Source organism: Camelina sativa, chromosome 13 (genome assembly GCF_030686135.1).
Source record: "Camelina sativa cultivar CO46 ecotype springtype chromosome 13, ASM3068613v1".
Taxonomy (NCBI): Eukaryota; Viridiplantae; Streptophyta; class Magnoliopsida; order Brassicales; family Brassicaceae; genus Camelina; species Camelina sativa.
In genome coordinates this window covers 19884887-19902639 of record NC_141892.1, presented here as the reverse complement: position 1 = coordinate 19902639, position 17753 = coordinate 19884887, and the positions used below count along the sequence as shown (strand labels likewise).

Genomic DNA, 17753 nt, shown 5'->3' with positions numbered 1-17753 from the left:
TGATTTTATACGTCAAATATTCTAATATTAGTAGTGGACAAATAATAAAATGAGGATTTAACCCATGTTAGCACAAATTTAATGATATTTTTTTTATTCCAACATATCCTCTTTCTAACCTATCAACATATCCTTTTTATATAGTATTTTAAATTTTTTTAATGTTACATAATCTTAATATTTTAAAATTATATATATATATATTAATTATAATATTTAAATAAATGTGAATTGAAGTTCTCTTTACGTTAAAAATTAGAGCTCACAGGTTTTTAGAAAAAAAATGTGAATCAAATTGTTGTTTTCTTTGTTTACAAAAGATTTAGATATAGAATATCCTCAAAAGACAATGAAATGTGTAATTAAATATATTATAGTTTATGTTTCCATATTGATTGTTGTAATTTTTTTTAGTTGGAAACGGAATGTAAAATATTTAGGAAACAAAATCTGAAGTAATGCTATTTTTAAAAATTTGTTAGGGATTAACATTGTAAATAAATTTTTAAATAAGTACAAATAAAAGGGTATAACCAAAAATGTATTTCAAAAATGTATATGTAGACAATAGACTAGATACAATTCTAAAAGAAATTGTTTTTTTGTTTGTAATTTAGGCATACTTTTTTGGTATGATGTATTTCATGGAGATTTATTTACAAACAATTTAACCTTTTTTCTTTCAAAAAGGTACAAATACCATAAACTTTAATTATAATTGTAAATCTGAAATTGTGAAATTGTCTATATATACTTCCGCTTCTCTTTCACAAGTTTAAACATGTGATTTTCTCTTTCTTTCTAATGATGTACCACAGACTGATTTGACACAAAGGTCAAGTGTATGTAAGTGTGAAAAAAGTGAAGAAACACAAGTAATAGAACCAATCAACACACTCGAGTATTTGTATTGGCTAGGAGCATAGGACAAGCCTCTCTTCTGAATCCAAAACACAATGGCTCGTATCTCAAGAACCCATTGTCCAACTCTATCTCTGGTCTCCAAGACTTTTCGATCAGTCCTCGCTTCCCCTGACCTCGAGGCCGCACGATCCTTCATATGAAAAATGGAGAAGTGTCTCTATGTTTGCTTAAACCTAGATAACAATCCTACCTGATTCGAACTTTTCCTAGCTCCCAAACAGAAACTGATACCAATCCCTTCATTTCCTAACTTTCCTCGCTAACATCCCAGTTCCTCAAATGTTGTCTCAGTTGGTTCAGAAATGTACTTAATCGTCGGATACATAAGGGAAAAAATAAGAAGCTGGAGAGTGTTTCTTCTCGATTGTGGATCTCATCAATGGCGTCAACACCGAGAACTTTGGAGAAGTTTACTACCCAAAGACAAAAACTTGGCACCCTAAAGGGATGGGTGGACATGTTTATCGCGATAAAAATGAGGTTTTGGTTTGAGCTCGACTGTTTGCTTGTTAGAGGTAGAGAATGCAAAACTAGGAAGCTAGTCTGTGGTGGTACATGCTTGTGTTTCTGAACGGTTTTAAGTGTTTTTTTTTTTTTTTTTTTTTTTTTTTTTTTTTTTTTTGTTATGGCGTTTTTGAACGGTTCATGCAAATAAAAAGAAGTTATAATTAATCCACAAAGCTAAATTATACAAATAAAACAAATTACAATTCCTCCATACAACTTTCTTTTAATCACACAAAAAGTAGTAACAACATTCACATACCAACAACCACAAGAGTAGTAGAATCCCCAAGTTTCCTTTACTTTTGGTATATCACATTGGCATACCTGTAACATGAATTATGACAATTCCATAATTATGAAACATTTATTAGATATCAAAACAATAGAAAGAGACGGACTTCGGTAGACTTGGACATATCGAGAGAATTTTCAGTACCTGAAGAGGGTGGTTTAGGAATTATTATGATGGTGTGGTTGTGACAGAATCAGGGATAGACTCACGCCGAAGCTCCTTCACAACAGTAGCTAGAGCCTCAGGGTTAACACCAAGATCACAAAGAGCTATGAGGACTGACAAAGTATGCCGGTCCAGTCCTGTGTCCAAGATGTTTGACATGCGAAACACAAGCTCTAGCGACTCTCTTGCAGTCCTAGATGCCTCCTCATCCATATTGATCAGGCCTGTTAAAAATCCACAATTCGAAATTCATAAGGTTGTTTAGCAAATTATGGTGTTTTCTACCAACCAAATTAGAGGAAAAACTATTTTTATCTATGCAAAAGCTTTAATAAATCAATCAGATAAAGCCTCAGCAGTTTGCATCAGAGAACCATGACCTACCAAAAGCGAAAATAAAGAGTCTTAGGTGATTTGGACATAAGAAGTTAGGAACATTGCTTCAAACTTGGGGAAGGTTAAGACTACTAAAACATAAAAAACAAATATATATATATATATATATGCTAAGTAATTTTTTCATTATAATTGATGCATCTCAACTCAAAATCAGAATCCAAAGAGTGTTGATGAACTAACACAAACCTTCAATTGTAAACACCACAAAAATCGACAAATATTAGCTCTTCAATGTCAAAACAGATTAGATATTATGCTAAATTCTTACTCGTAGACTTGACTTTGAGCTTAAAGATAACTAAAACCTCAAAAGCTACAAACTTTTCTTTCACAAGATACATAAGAACTAGTACACTACCCTGAAAAGACTCTCAAGTTATACATTAAAGTTCTATACAAGTTTTAAACCAAAGAGTCTTTACACACCAAGATTAAGATCAAAATACTAAAAAGGTTTTAGCTTTCTAATGAAATTTTTTGTCTTTTCAGATGCCTGTGGCAACTAAACCAAGTCTAAATAGTCTTTGCAGAGAACATACAATACAATACCCAACAAATGACTAATCGCTTAAATTAGATAACATTGAAGCACACACACACACATCCAGATCTATCTATCTCCCCTACACACAAAGGTGATTCAAATTTGCTTCAGAACCTAATAAAATTTTCTTAATCTGAACAGATCAATTTGAATGCCAAAAAAACAGAACACTACCCAGGAAAAAAATTTCAATTAAAAAAAAGAAAAGAAAGAAAGTGTACCTCAGGTGAAATCGAGAGCGATTGCATAACTGGGTTCAATCAATTAATTTTGGAAATCGAGAATGAAGATAAGAAAACTTACGTTTATGGAAATCGAATGCAGAAAAGTATGAAGCGTGGAGACAGTCACAGTGAGACGGAGGAGGGAGACGAAGATTGCTTTCTTACTTTTAAGGTTTCTTCTTTCTTCGGTTCGGATTGATACGGTCAGTGATTGTTTAACTTTTATTTTAAAGTATGGATTAATAATATGTGTATTTTTTATCAAATATATTATTATTTTTTTTATTTTTTTATTTTTATATTTTTTACTTGTCTACTAAATTTTATTAGTCTCTCAGGAATCGAATGCTGGAGTAGCTATAACCACTGGTTTTGAATACGCTAAACTAAATCGAAGCTTTGTAGTCTACTAGTCTTTTATGTCTATTGGTATTCAGTGTACTAATATAATTCCACATGATGTCTGTTTTGGCGTTTTGGTAATGAACTTGACTTGAAATCAACACACTTCAGACCTTAAATCCATATGTGAAACAAGGTTAATGATAATTTACACGCTCATTAGTACAAATTATAAAAAGCCATGTATTGGGGTGGGTTTTACCCATTGATCTCTAAACCGTAGAAGATGGGTATAATCAGTTGGTCCAATTTTTCTTTACTTTTCACTATTGTATGAGATGAACATTATTCGTCTAAGGAACCAGCTAAAGCATAGAAATAACGCTTGCTCAAATAGCAACACACCTTATACAAATACTAAAAGAGACTTCTGGAGCAAATACAAACTTTCAAAAAAAAGTAATTTTGAAAAGACACGGTTAAAATGGTTTTACCTTTCTATATGAACCAAGCATCCAAAATATATTTGCACTCTTCACTGATGCAACAATTTTGGCCAGTGATTGTTTATTTTTAAAATTTTAATTCATATTAAAAATATGTTTAATCATGAATATTCTAAATTAAATATGTTTTTTAATCTACAAGGAACATTATGATTGTAATAAATTTTGACTTGAGTTTAACAATGAAAAGAAAATGGATTTAAGATAAATTATATTTAAATATGCTTTTTTTTTCATAGACATAACATAATTTTGAAATAGTTTGTAAAATTCGCGCTGCATCCCATCTTTGGGTATCAGACTCGCAATTCTCGAATCTCCAAATTCCCGTGTAGAAAAACATTTTTTGTTTTGTCTGATAGTTAAGACAGAGTAAATAAGGTACAAGAGCAAAAACTTCTTCAAAATGACAAAAACGATAAATTTGATCAAAATTTGCCGATAAGCTCAAGATATTATGTAAGCACGAGTCTACTTATATTAAAACTAGCAGAAATATTGTATGAGATGAACATTATTTTAACATGGCTGCATCAGTAGATCTTCTTGCACTTTTCCTTCTGCATCCGTGCAAAGTTGTGACATGCATTGTATTGTGAGTGTTCATAGATTTTGTCAAAATATATATCTATCAAAAAAGGTATATATATTCAGCTTAGTAAATAGATTTCTGTCGACATGTAAATTTTATCAACGGTTAATCCAACAATTGTGTACACCTTATCCGAAAATTCGACAAACATAGACAAATGATGGAATTTTGGCCCATAAGTGTATGACGCTATGTAATATGGGTTACAAAATAATATTTTAAGTACTTTGAGAAATATGACGATTGTTTCCCAGATTTAAATTCATAGACTTAAGAAATCTTAAAACTCTAATTACATGTAAAATAAGCTAACTATGGAAAACAACTAGTGGTAATTAAAGGTAGCATATACATATATCATCCTGCGGATCATAATATGGCTTTTCAAAAATTTTAAAAGAATTAAAAGAAATTCTCTGTTAAGTTTTCTCTTGTGCTATATATAGTCGAGGTATATATATTTACATAATTATATACCTCCCTCCACATCATATTAAGCAATATTTTATGACCATTTGTCTTATGATGTTCGTTTTATCATTGCTTAATTTATACTAGGTAGATGATAAATTATATTTATATTTTAATTTATAGGAGTTTTTTTAAAAATATATGTACAAAACCCTTAAATATGTTTTATCAGTCACATTAGCTTCAAACACCTCCGACTTTAAAGTACTGCCATGATTTTTTCTTTTGTGATTTACTGCCTTTCATTCCGTCTAATTTTTTGTCTTTTTGTATCGTTAAAACTTAAAATACATTCGTCGAATAATTTGTATGTCATATTCAGAAAAAGACCAAACATATATATATATATATATATATATATATATAAAGTGGTTTTTCTAAATATCAACCAGAAAAAGTCTATATCGTAGTTTAATTTTAACCCAAAATATATATAAAATGCATAACGTAGCAAATCTTAAACGGTATGTATAACAGACTCCGTACAGAAACGAAGAGAATAAGGACGTAGGAATCAATAAATTCCTGCAATACAAAACAGTATGGTCGCTTTATCTCAGATCTATACCGTCCATAACTCTCTTCATGCCTACAATATCCATATCTCCCACATAGTTTACTTACTTTAGTATTTTATTATTAAATTTTATTTAAAAGATTCTGAAAAGAAAGATTTTGAAACAATGAAATTACGCAAAAGGCTATATTGGTATTCAATTATTTAAATAATTGAGGAGATTCCTAAAATTCTTGAGATATAAAATCGAAAAACATTTAACAATATTTAGATTCAAAGCCCTAATAATGAAACTTCACATGACGGTTTTTGGTGAAAGTTCATATTTATGTTATAAAGATAAGTTCATGCATTTTTTTTTTGTTGATTCATTTTATTTATTTAAGAACCAAAGACTAGTTCCACTCCTTTATGATGAATGAGGTCTCTGTATATGTTCTTAATTAAAGTCAAGTTTATGGCCAAAGTGAATAAGAGAACAATTTGAACACAATATACTTACAAAGTAGAAAATACATTATATAGCATATATATGTAAATTTTATAAAAGCCAATGAGTTACTATATTACTGTTATGATTAGCATAATTACTAATTAAGAGACAATAGAAACAAATTTAGGCTCAAACCGTCACAATTTTTGTCTTATACGAGGAAAATGTAAAAACCTTGTCGGATAGTGTATGTTAAGTGAATTGGGCAAGTATGGGGAGAATGATCAATCCTCTATGAGCAGCAGTAGCAGAAACCATGTGCTTTTCCTCAGTCACATAATCGTACCTCAATCCATTACCCATTTATATTAACCACACATTACTCTCTCTCTCTCTCTCTCTCTCTCTCTCTTCTCTCTCTCTCTCTCTCTCTCTCTCTCTCATGCATACGTAATGGTTCGAAAAATATATTAATGTCATAGGCTCTGGCTAAGTTCATTATTCCACACAATCATCTTTAGGACCTAGCTAGCTAGCTACGATAGAACGATCATATATGTTATCTTGTTCATTATCCCTTTATCAAACAAAAGAACTTACCCCATGTGGACTTGTAATTCTATGCATACGCTCTATTTATTTACCTTATCCGATCCTTTTAACACACACAGGATCTAATGAATGTTTGCGTCTATATGTGTATAAAATCTTCACCTTTTTTTTTTGGTTAAAGGCTTTATATGAAATCTTAACTTACAAGAACAATAGTGTATTCAGCTAGACATTTAAAATCATGATCCAAAAGAAACTATATAAATTAAACTACATGAATGCATTCTTATGGATTATAAGAAGATTGTTTAATCAAATTGTTCTTTAACGGTATTCCAATACTAGCTAATATTATATAACGTATTAAATTTTTAAGTCCCGCCACAACTATTCCCAAATACTACTCCAAGTTTGTTGATCTATATAAACCAAATACTCATAATTACTTGTTATATTGTGTTTTTAGTGTCTGATGATTGTCAACACTGAATGGTTACACTTTGGAAGCAACGAGATTATCCCATATTTCGGCAAAACGAAATTTGAAAACGAAATTAGTAAAGTGGATATGAATAAGCTTATCATTTTCAGTTTATTTCGAGTTTACTCTCGCAAAAATATACTACAACTACGTGAATGCATTCTATATGGCACACATTCCCAAACCCGACAAATAAATAATAAATGTAAGTATGTATAACTATATATAAGCGTACCCAACTTCCAATTGGAAGTGGAAAACACAAAGATCCCCACAAAATCCGTTATATGTCCTGTGACTCACTCTCACACCCAACACAAAAAGGTAACTATATAATAGGCTATATATTATGCCTAACAAGGTCACTGACATGCACTTCCACCAAGTAGAAGAAGAAGAAGAAGAAGAACATACTGGAGAGAGCAGGTCATCCTCAAGAACACCGAGAGGGCATTTCGTGGTTTACGTTGACACGAACAAGAAGTTGGAGAGATTTGTGATTCCCACAAGGTTTCTGAAGAGCCCATCTTTCCAGAAGCTTCTTGAAAAGGCTGCCGAGGAGTATGGTTACGCGGAGGCTTACCGTAACAAGATCGTCTTGCCATGTGATGTCTCTAGTTTCCGAAGTCTCGTCATGCTCCTGACTTCTCACGGCAAGGGACATTAACCACATGAGCCCCCTACTACGTCGTCTGAATGATAAGATTGGTCATATATATATATATATATCTCATATGCATGTGTTATTATTTAAATTTTTGTAATGTACTTTATATTCTAACTTAATTCAACTGCCAGTGTGAGATCTTTACTTATCATATTCTTGAATATTATTAGTTCAATGTGTGTGTGTGTGTGTGTTTTTTTTACGCCAATTCAATGGGCTATTGATTGCTAACTTAGTACTATGTAAAATGTTGTTATTTGTGTTAGATGTTTTATATCATTATCAAGCATAAAAGCAAAAACTGAAACCAAATAAGAGACAAAAGTCTTCATAAAATAAATTTTTGAATGTACTGACAAATTTTGGAACTATGTTGGACATACAAACAAGTGTGCTTCGCCATTGAATAACGGTTGCAGTCACTAGTCCGGTTTTGGAGTTAGTCATGCTTCGACCATCATTATACTCGTTTAGGCAATAAGAGATAAGCATGTTCCAAACAGTTTGAAACATCCAATTAGGCTTCTCTTTTTATTTCTCCACTTTTTCTTGTATTTCGACATTGTTAAGCAAACGGGCTACACCGAATTTCAAAATTTTCGCGAACACGTGTGGTCATACTGCACCGTAATCCCAATTGATAATTTTTTTTCATAGAATAGTAATTAATCCAATTTTTAAATAATAATTCATTCTATATAATAATAAAATTTGAAGAATACTATAAAAAATCATGTTTTTCAGATTTAATGAGAGTATTTTTGAAAATGGTTAGTTATAAAAATTATTTTTGAAAAGAAAAAAAATACTAAAAAAGAGTTTTTTTTCAAAACTTATCTTGTAAAATGCGATAACATATTTCATCGAGTGTATATTTACAATGTAACTATTAGATATTTATATGCTGGCTATTTGGTGATTATGAATCAGTGGAATTTAATCATCAGTAATAAGAGGAGAAAATTCCTGAACCATCTCCGAGAGATACCCCGCACATTAGTTTTATAAAAAAGATCCTCAAAATATTTTCAAGCTATATTCTCCATGCCAGATACCAACTCATCCCAAATATTATCGGGACCATATAAACCAATAATCCTATTTCTCAATCGTCCCTGCTTCGTAGAAGCTTGAAAAAAAATTGTATTTTTATCTCCAACTATTAACCAAAATTTCGGACTTTTTTGCTGCCAATTCTTCATCTCTATACTCTGAATTTCCTCATGAGAAATTAGGTCATCCATTTTCGCCTCCTACAAGGCCGCCTTCAGGGAAGAAATAAGCGTAGGGCCATAAGATACATTATTTTTCTGCCACCAAGAAATCAAATTTCGATAATTCTTTACCTTATCCAGAAAGCTCAGTATCCTGAAATTTCGTGTGCAATTCCACCCAGACTCAACCGCTCCTGATAGTCTGTCTTTTCCTACCCAATGCTTATCAAATCGAAACTGCCTATTCCATCTTATAACCATTTTAAGAAAATTTGCTAAAATTGGACAATGGTTGGAACAAATCATCTCTAAATAATCTACCTTTGAGTGAGAGAAAAAACAATGTCAATCTTCATTACCCAAAACACGATCTAACCGACATCTAACCACCTCATTATTATTACGTCTAATACCTCGCCAGGATAATTGCTCACCATAGCAAGGGAATTCCAACATACCAAAATGACGGAGCATTAATATAAATGGTGTACAAGAAGAGGCAGGTCGCAAAGCACCACACTTTTTCTCATGATTATCCACAAACTCATTAAAATCGCCGATCATAAACCACGAATCAATCTTGAAAGAACCAATATCAATTAACTTATCCCATACCTGCTCTGGATGTTGAAGAACGAGATCACCATGCATTAGTAAACATGGACTTGTATGGAATTTATCATTTTCACCAACATTGTGTTCAATGTGACAACTTTGAGTGAGAATGTCCCCTATAGGATGAAGAGTTGTTTCAACGATGTCAACGTCTGGCACAATGAAAGGCTTACAATCACTTCAACAGAGCCATCGCACAACATATTGGGGCCACAAGCCCAAAACCATATTAAGGCCAACTTTTTAGTTGACTCAAAAAAGGAAAAAAAAAATTGTAAGAATTGTTGCTGTAAAGGGTCGTACTCAAGATGTCAGACACACTATTGTTCACCTTTACCACTACACTAATGAGACATTAGCATGATTTTAGGGCCGAAAATCATCATATTATTACCGGGCCGAAAGCACAAGCTTCATCAAGCTTTACAAGCTTCAATACAGCCTTCCCTAACCAGAAACCTGCAAAATATAGTTTATTTACTAGGAAGAGAAGAGGTCAATGCCTTTAAAGAAAAATCACATGATTTAATTTGGACTCCTCTCATTAGTTATAAGAGAAACAACCGAAAGTGCAGAGATTTATTATACGGATTGCCGTTTTAAGACGTTATCAAATGTTGTAAGACAGCGTTCTCAAATAAGAACCGTTATTTTTCTTACTTTTCATAATTATTTTTGATTAAAAAAGAGCTTTTTCTTTCTTTTTCAAACATCAAAATATATATTTCTTTAGTTAGTGTCGTATGATGCATCTTTTCATTTTCTTGGTTTAATTTTGATAGTTCTTGATAATTAATACAATGATCGAAAATGATGGATAAGCAGTTCTAGTTTTGCATAGCTCTTAATAATGAAAACAATGATGAATTAGAAGTTCCACTGGATACTTTGTTTTTTTAATGTATTGGTGTTGAAGATAAAACAAGATTACAAAGTTATTATGATAAAGCTTCAAAAATGAATTACACCATACCTTCTCTAGCATCAAATGGTGATTAATCAAAATACCAAAAGAAAATATAGTTTGTATGAAAGCAGAAACTTCAGTTGGATATAAACTCAAGTAATTTTGCGTTATTCAAATAAACTCACATTTACTTATAAATCATTTCCTAAAGATCATCTCATCTCAATGCCATGCAACAATTCCACTTTTTTAAGTTCATAATCCTCTTTATTTTTAACTAACACTTTATGTCCTCTCGACTACAACAAAACACATTGTTGTGGCAAAATCTTGATCAGCGGTTAAAACCAAGAAATTTATAGTTTGACGGACTGATCATGTACATATAAGAAAATCATGTCTGTAAGAGATATGCTATAATATATTTTCTATGTTTAATATGTTGTTGGTAATCTGAGAGAAAATAATAATAAAATATTGAAAACAAATTAATAATGTTTCAAAAAAAAATTATGTGGTTGACATAATATGAGTTGTCCACATATTAGAAATGTATGATTTTTTTTTCCCATACATTTAATATTGAAACAAATATTTTTAGAAGTAAAAATTACATATTTTAAATTATCAAACACTAATAGTTGATAGCATATTCACTAAAAGATGTTTAACCTTTAGCTCTAAGGGTGTGGACATAATATATTTTGGTAAGCTTGTTTATTAATCCACAACCCAAAAAAAAAAATATGGAAGCAAAGTTTTAGTTGGATATAATACTGAATATTTTCTAATTTAATTTAAATGCATTTGATTATCATAATTGTGCTACATTATTCATTTCTTTTTTAAAACAATGTATTTTTTAATGATTATGCATGTAGATTCTTAAAAACATATATATTATTCATTTTTTTTTAACACAAATCTGAAAGAATGTGCATTCCAATGTCTTTTCGGTAATGATAAAAAAGATGATTTATCTCCAGAACTTACATGCATGTTCATATAAATACATGACATCCATGAGTCAAAATAAAGAGTCATGTGTTTTTGTTACAAACATGCATACCTATGTGAATAGATGTATATAACTACTTGGGATTTGTAATTTTATTTGTTATTTTTTCAAATCATATTGTTCGTTTCAAAAAATTGTGTCTCGGCCAAAATTGTCACTGTTAGTACTAATGTAAGATAAGAAATACTTTATGCATAATGTTTATAAAATTTATTTGAGTTCTATAACTAAACGCATATCTCATGTGAAGAAGTATAGCTGGTATGATGATAAAGTATCCTAAAAGAATTTGATGAAACCGGGACATATTGAGATTATGCAAAAGAGAAAGACTCCTAACTATGTAAATGCATTTTTGTTTTCCAATTCTAGAGTAGAGTTCTTATAACTAGTTTAATTAGTTTTGTTATGTAGAATAATATAGAGAAATATGGTAGGTAGTGTATGTGTTGTTTGTATGATGTATATACAAATTAAATTATTTAATTGGAAATTTTATCAATGATAATTAATTGTTTTAAAAGTTAAAAGTGTTAATGTATATATAATATTCACCTATATCCAAAAGCCGTGAAGTTGTTATTTTCGCTAGTGGTAAGAGGTGAAGCCCATAAAATCCAAAAGCTTTTCTTTGTTGCCGCTAGAACACCTAATAGAGGCTATGCTGGTTTTTATGCGTAGTGACCCATAAAGATTGGATCAGTAGTATTGTATCAGGCTATGAAAATTAATTATAACTACTTCATTGTTGATCTTAGGCAGAAATGAGATGAATTTACAGTAGTTAGAATTGTTGCAAATGACTTCGAATTTGTACCCTTGATTGAGGTATCATAATCATCCGGTTCCTATTCAAATTTAAATATGTTCATAATATCTTAAATAGAATCTATATAATAATAACAATCTGAATAAATGCAAACAACAGTTGCGGTTTTTTGTTATATTTTTTTATAAAAATATTGTTTTTATTTGTTTTTTTTAAATTCATACAGTTGTATATGTTTATTGTAAAGTTGTGTCTATTCACCATATTTTTCATATTTTTTCATCACAACTTTTCGTTCTAATAGATGTTTTGATTTAAATAGTTGTGTTTTTTGAACTCTCTATATATTTACCTACTCATCAATAACTAGCAAAATCATTGTTCGTTGAAACAAATTTTCTATTTTATGTTGAATCTAAATAATTTGAATATTAATATCCAATATTTAGTGTTACTCTATAATCTAACTAAAATTTTAGAAATAATTATAGCAATATAAAAATTCAATACAACTTAATATATAATTACAGCTTCGTTTATTTATCATAACTTTTTGTTAAACAAAACTATTATAGTATTTAAATTTTATTTATTTTTAGAAGTTGTGTATTTTAATTATAATTTTTTGTTGATACATTTAAACTCATTATTAGATATATTTTATAATTATAATTTTTTATTAGAAAATTACATTTACTCATTAGAACCATTAGTTTAATATTCTCAATTAGGATCACTTTTCCATAATAGTTTTTTTTATAAAATTTTTAACTCTTTACCATAATTCTTCATAAAATATCTTATATTTATAATATTTTAAACAATGTTTTTTTGTAAAATTGCGTCTCTTTACCATAATATTTTTTTTATTATAAGTTTTTATTTTGATGGTTGAGTTTTTATTAACAGTTTATGTTTAATATTTCTGTATTTCAAATAATTTCATAATATATAATTTAAATTTTAAAATTTCAATTATTTTTCTAAAATATTCCATATGCGGGTCTGAGTCCTAATATATATAGGGTACATAGTTTTTATATAAGTCATCTACCAATTCACTCTCGTAGAAATCACTTCTATTTCTTCTCTTTTTTTTTTTTTTTTTTTTTTTACATTACATTTGTTCTTCAAATTCTCCATCATCAAGATTCCTTTTTATTAGAAACCGTTCATTTGGAACAGAACTTGTAGAAGCCAGACGGAAACCGAACTACTTCTATTACCGACACAAAAAAGTGACGTCAGCTGGTGAAAACAGAAGCGATTTTTCTTCAGGTCCGATTTCAGCACCGTTAAGCTTTGTTTCTTCGATGGCAGAAGCTCTGCCTTCTCCCCCTCCGCCGGCTCCTCCGGATTCTTCTTCTCCTCTCTCTGGTTCTTTTTTGCCGGTTCAGTTTCCTCACCTTGTCGATGCAGAGATGTCAGATCTGCCTTCTTCTTCCTCTCTTCCGCAGCCAATTAATACTATTCCCTCTGAGAAAGGAATTCTCGGAGTGGCTCCTTCTTCTCTGGTTGGAGACAATTCGTCTCTTCCTCCCTATCCCGGACAAGCTTCTTCGCCTGGTGTTACCGACTCAGGGTTTAATTGGGCAAAAAATCTTACTTCTTCGGGTAAGATTCCTGTTTGATCGGCTTCGATTTCTATGTCTACAGAAGGTCGCCCTCGGGTTAAAGTTTCAAATTCTGTGTTTGAAAGAGGTGTAAAGCTTCATGAAAATTTCATTGTGGGCATCTTCTATGGAACGGCTCCATCTTATGGGAAGATTTGGGGTGTTTTAAACTTTCTGTGGGGTAAAGATAAAAGAGTCACAATTCATAAACTGACCTGCAATGCTTTTCTATTCCATATCCCCTCTCCATCGTTAAGAAATAGGGTGCTGCAACATGAATTATGGCATGTAGGTGTCTCTCCATTCTTTGTCACGGCTTGGAAGTCAGAATTCAGTTTTAATCCTCCTTCATTAGAGAAAGCGCCAGTTTGGGCATCTATTAAGGATATCCCTTTTGATTTAATCACTCTAGAGGGTTTAAGTATCATTTGTAGGCCGTTGGGGCGAGCAGTGGATCATAAACGTTTCACTAGTGTCAACTCTGCCAAGGTAAAAGTAATTGTAGATCTTATGAAACCTCTTCCATCGGTGTTGGAAATAGAACGAGATGATGGACAGGTCTTGCTTCTTAATGTCTCTTACCCTTGGTTACCTCCTCTTTGTCCTCTTTGCAATGAAATTGGACATAAAGCTTCACTTTGTCCTACTGCTATTAATTCACATATGCAATCTTCTTTGGCTGGAAAAGAGAAGCAAACCCCTAAAGGACCTGGAAATAATGCTTCTTCATCAACTCATGTGGAAAAGCAACAGGTTTGGAAACCCATGTCTGAAGGCCATGTTAAACAAGTTTCAACCCATACTTCAGATTCTATGGTTCATGGAAAAGAGGATTTACCTACTTCCTCTCAGGTTATCAGAGCTCCCTCTGTTTCCGCTCCATCTGGGTTACCCCTTGCTCATGAATGTTCTTCTGTGGACTTGGATGTAGCTTCGACCAATTCTGTTCAGTTGCCTGAATTGGCCACCCCTAGTATTCTCTCCCCGCCTTTACTCTCAGTGGTTCAACCTTCTACTTCCATCAGTAGAGGAAAATGCTTTGGTCTTGGGTGAGATGTCTTCTTCGCTGGTTCTCTATGGTTCTTCTCCCTCTTCAGCCTCCTCCAAAGATGAAATCAAAGAGAAAAAGATATGACCAAATCTCACCTGCTCAAGGTGGCGTTCTCTCCCTGCAAAGAGGGAAGCGTCACACTCCATAATCTGTTTATATGTCAGACAACTTTTTTTGGAATGTGCGAGGTCTTAATGATTTTTCAAAGCATCGACCTCTTTATAACTGGCTTCGTAGTCGTCTTGTCACTTTTGGAGCTTTGTTGGAGACACATGTTAAAGAAGCTAGTAAGGATTTTATTATGTTAGTTCTTGGTTCAGAGTGGTCTCTTTTGTCTAATTACCAGTTCTCGGAGTTAGGAAAGATTTGGATCATTTTCAAAGCGCCGACTAAAGCAACAGTTCTTTTTGTTGACCTTCAGTCAATTACTTGTGAGGTTTCTTTGGAGGATGGGCCAGTTCTTATTTACACAGCGGTTTATGCATCTACCGAGGAAGAGGAAAGGAAAAAGCTTTGGAGCTCACTTCATGATAGATACACATCTCTCTATTTAGCAAACAAGCCGTGGATGATTAATGGGGATTTCAATGAAATTCTTAGTCCAGCAGAAACCTCAAATAATAATACAGTCAGCTCTACAAGAGGTATGCGTATGTTTGGAGACTGTTTAGCTGACTTAGGTCTCTTTGATCTTCCCTTTTGTGGACCTAAATTTTCTTGGACGAACAAAAGATCAGAGATCCGATTGGGAAAAAACTAGATAGATGCTTGGTGAATGGTTGTTGGCTGCTAAGATTCCCTTCTAGTTTTTGTACCTTTCAAGCCCCTGAGTTCTCTGATCATACACCTGGTCATATAAAGATCGTCTTGCCTCCTCCGTCTTATGGTACTAGGCCATTTTTTTTTTTTCGCTTTTAACAAAGCATCCAAGTTTTCTGGATTCTGTTATGGAAGCTTGGACACATGTTGGTATATCAGTTCTTACTCTTAGAGACTTCTGTTTCAAGCTGAAAAAGCCTATAAAAGATTTGATGAAGAACAATTTTAGTGGCTTAGAAAAGAGAGTTGCTGAGGCTCACTCCAAGCTTAATGATCTTCAGTTGTTAGCTTTGAATGTCCCTTCTCAGATCAATATTCAGAATGAAAAATTAGCTTTGGAGGGGTGGTTGCATCTTAGTCTTGCGGAGAAGAGTTTTTACAGACAAAAGTCTCGTCTAAGATGGTTGGGTGAAGGTGACTTTAATAATTCTTTTTTCCATAAGGTTACTACGGCTAGGAATGCTAGAAATGCCATCAAATTTCTGTTGAAACCGGATGGATCTTTCACTTCATCTCTCCAAGAAACTCATGATCTAGCTATCGGCTATTTTGCTGGGATCCTACGTTCAGTTAGAGGCAGATTTTGTCCTGATTTACCTGAGCTTCTTAGTTCTTTAATCCATACAACTTGTTCGATTGAGCAGCAATCTTCTCTCTCCTCTCCTTTCTCTGCTGAAGCTATAAGAGCTTGTCTTCTCAAGTTGCCTCTCAATAAAACACCAGGACCAAATGGATTTCCTGTAGAGTTCTTCAAGGCTACATGGTCTATTATTGGGCAGGAATTAACATTGAGTGTGCTCCAGTTCTTTTATGATTCCTTTATCCCAACTGCCTTAAATTCCACATCTCTTATCCTAGTTCCAAAGAGGCCAGGGGCTGTTGAATTGAAGGACTTCAGACCCATCTCTTGTCTTAATACGGTTTACAAGCTCATATCTCATCTCTTGTTAGACAGATTAAATAGTCTTCTTCCTGACCTTATACTTCCAAACCAAACCGCATTTGTAAAGGACAGGCTTATAATAGAGAATGTCCTTCTTGCTTCAGAAGTTATGCTAGGTTATCATCTTAATTCTGGTGGAGAAAGAATCACACTCAAAGTTGACATCTCAAAAGCTTTTGATTCAGTTAGATGGGACTTTCTTCTTGATTCTCTTCAGGCTTATAAGGTTCCTCTTATTTTCCTTAACTGGATCAGAGCTTGTGTGTGTTCGCCGTCTTTCAGTATTAGTATCAATGGGGTTACTTCAGGCTTCTTTAAAGGAAGGACGGGTCTGCGCCAAGGGGATCCTTTATCCCCAATTCTGTTTGTTATGATAATGAATGTGTTATCCTTAATGTTGAATAAAGCTGCTCTAGAAGGATCTTTCAAGTACCACCCTGGGTGTGAGGACCTTCAGCTTACTCATCTATGCTTTGTGAAACTTGACATTTTTATGGTGGGTGATGATGAATGAGATGATATGATGCGATGATGAACAGGTGGAATGCAAGGAGTTTCAATTTCCCTTATGCTGTTGTAGTATAAGAGATGTCAAACCTAAATGAGTGTTATGCAAGCAATCAGGTTATGAATATTTGTCTAAGTCAAGCCAATTATGTATGATGTTTGTCACTAACAACCTAATGATGAATGTAAAATGCAGAATGTAAAAGCTTATAAAACTAGATGCTAAAAGTAAAGAGAACATGATGATCTAAACAACAATGCAATGAAACAGAAATAGAAACTATAGTAATGCAAGTAATAAACTAATGCAAGGCAAGTAATGAACAGAAAACTAAATGAATGTAACAGAAAAGCAACTAAAATGAAATAGGAATTAAAACAGGACAAACACAAAGCATAAACAAGAATTCTGGGGATGAGCTCGAGCAAGCACTCGATCGAGTACAGGGTCGAGTCAGACAAATGCGAGAAACAGAGCAATGCAAACAAAATAGAGCAAGACAAAAGTAAATCAAACAACGACCAAACAACATGATTTAGACTAAGAAATCAATAGACAAGGAATGTCTTGAGGAGGGATTCATGGGCTGGACTACTGATTAAGGTCATCTAACTTGGTCAACAAATCTCAATCAACTTGAGCTAATCTCCAGACAATGATCTCCTAGAACATGTTAATCC

At 32.5% G+C, this 17753-nt stretch overlaps 2 protein-coding genes and 1 long non-coding RNA gene across 4 annotated transcripts; 2 read left to right on the top strand and 1 right to left on the bottom strand.

Moving 5' to 3' along the window:
* Positions 1-1592: 1592 nt before the first annotated feature.
* LOC104736953 (mitotic-spindle organizing protein 1A) lies at positions 1593-3273 on the bottom strand. Of its 2 annotated transcripts, none has more exons than XR_759665.3 (3): positions 3135-3273; positions 1868-2112; positions 1593-1755 (listed from the first exon to the last, which is right to left on the bottom strand). It is a non-coding gene; the product is annotated as a mitotic-spindle organizing protein 1A (long non-coding RNA). The 2 variants fall into 2 exon arrangements; XR_015577353.1 differs by having other exon boundaries at positions 3053-3190.
* A 3946-nt stretch (positions 3274-7219) lies between these two features.
* Positions 7220-7877, top strand: LOC104736952 (auxin-responsive protein SAUR15-like). The gene has a single exon (XM_010457041.2). The coding sequence runs from the start codon at positions 7299-7301 to the stop codon at positions 7614-7616; it is 318 nt and encodes a 105-aa protein (XP_010455343.1). The 5' UTR covers positions 7220-7298; the 3' UTR covers positions 7617-7877.
* A 5575-nt stretch (positions 7878-13452) lies between these two features.
* On the top strand, positions 13453-17079 carry LOC147929723 (uncharacterized). Its single transcript, XM_087480705.1, has 6 exons — positions 13453-13753; positions 13796-13933; positions 14045-14801; positions 15041-15447; positions 15627-15689; positions 15782-17079. The coding sequence occupies exons 1-6, from the start codon at positions 13453-13455 to the stop codon at positions 17077-17079; spliced, it is 2964 nt and encodes a 987-aa protein (XP_087336831.1).
* The last annotated feature ends 674 nt before the right edge of the window (positions 17080-17753 follow it).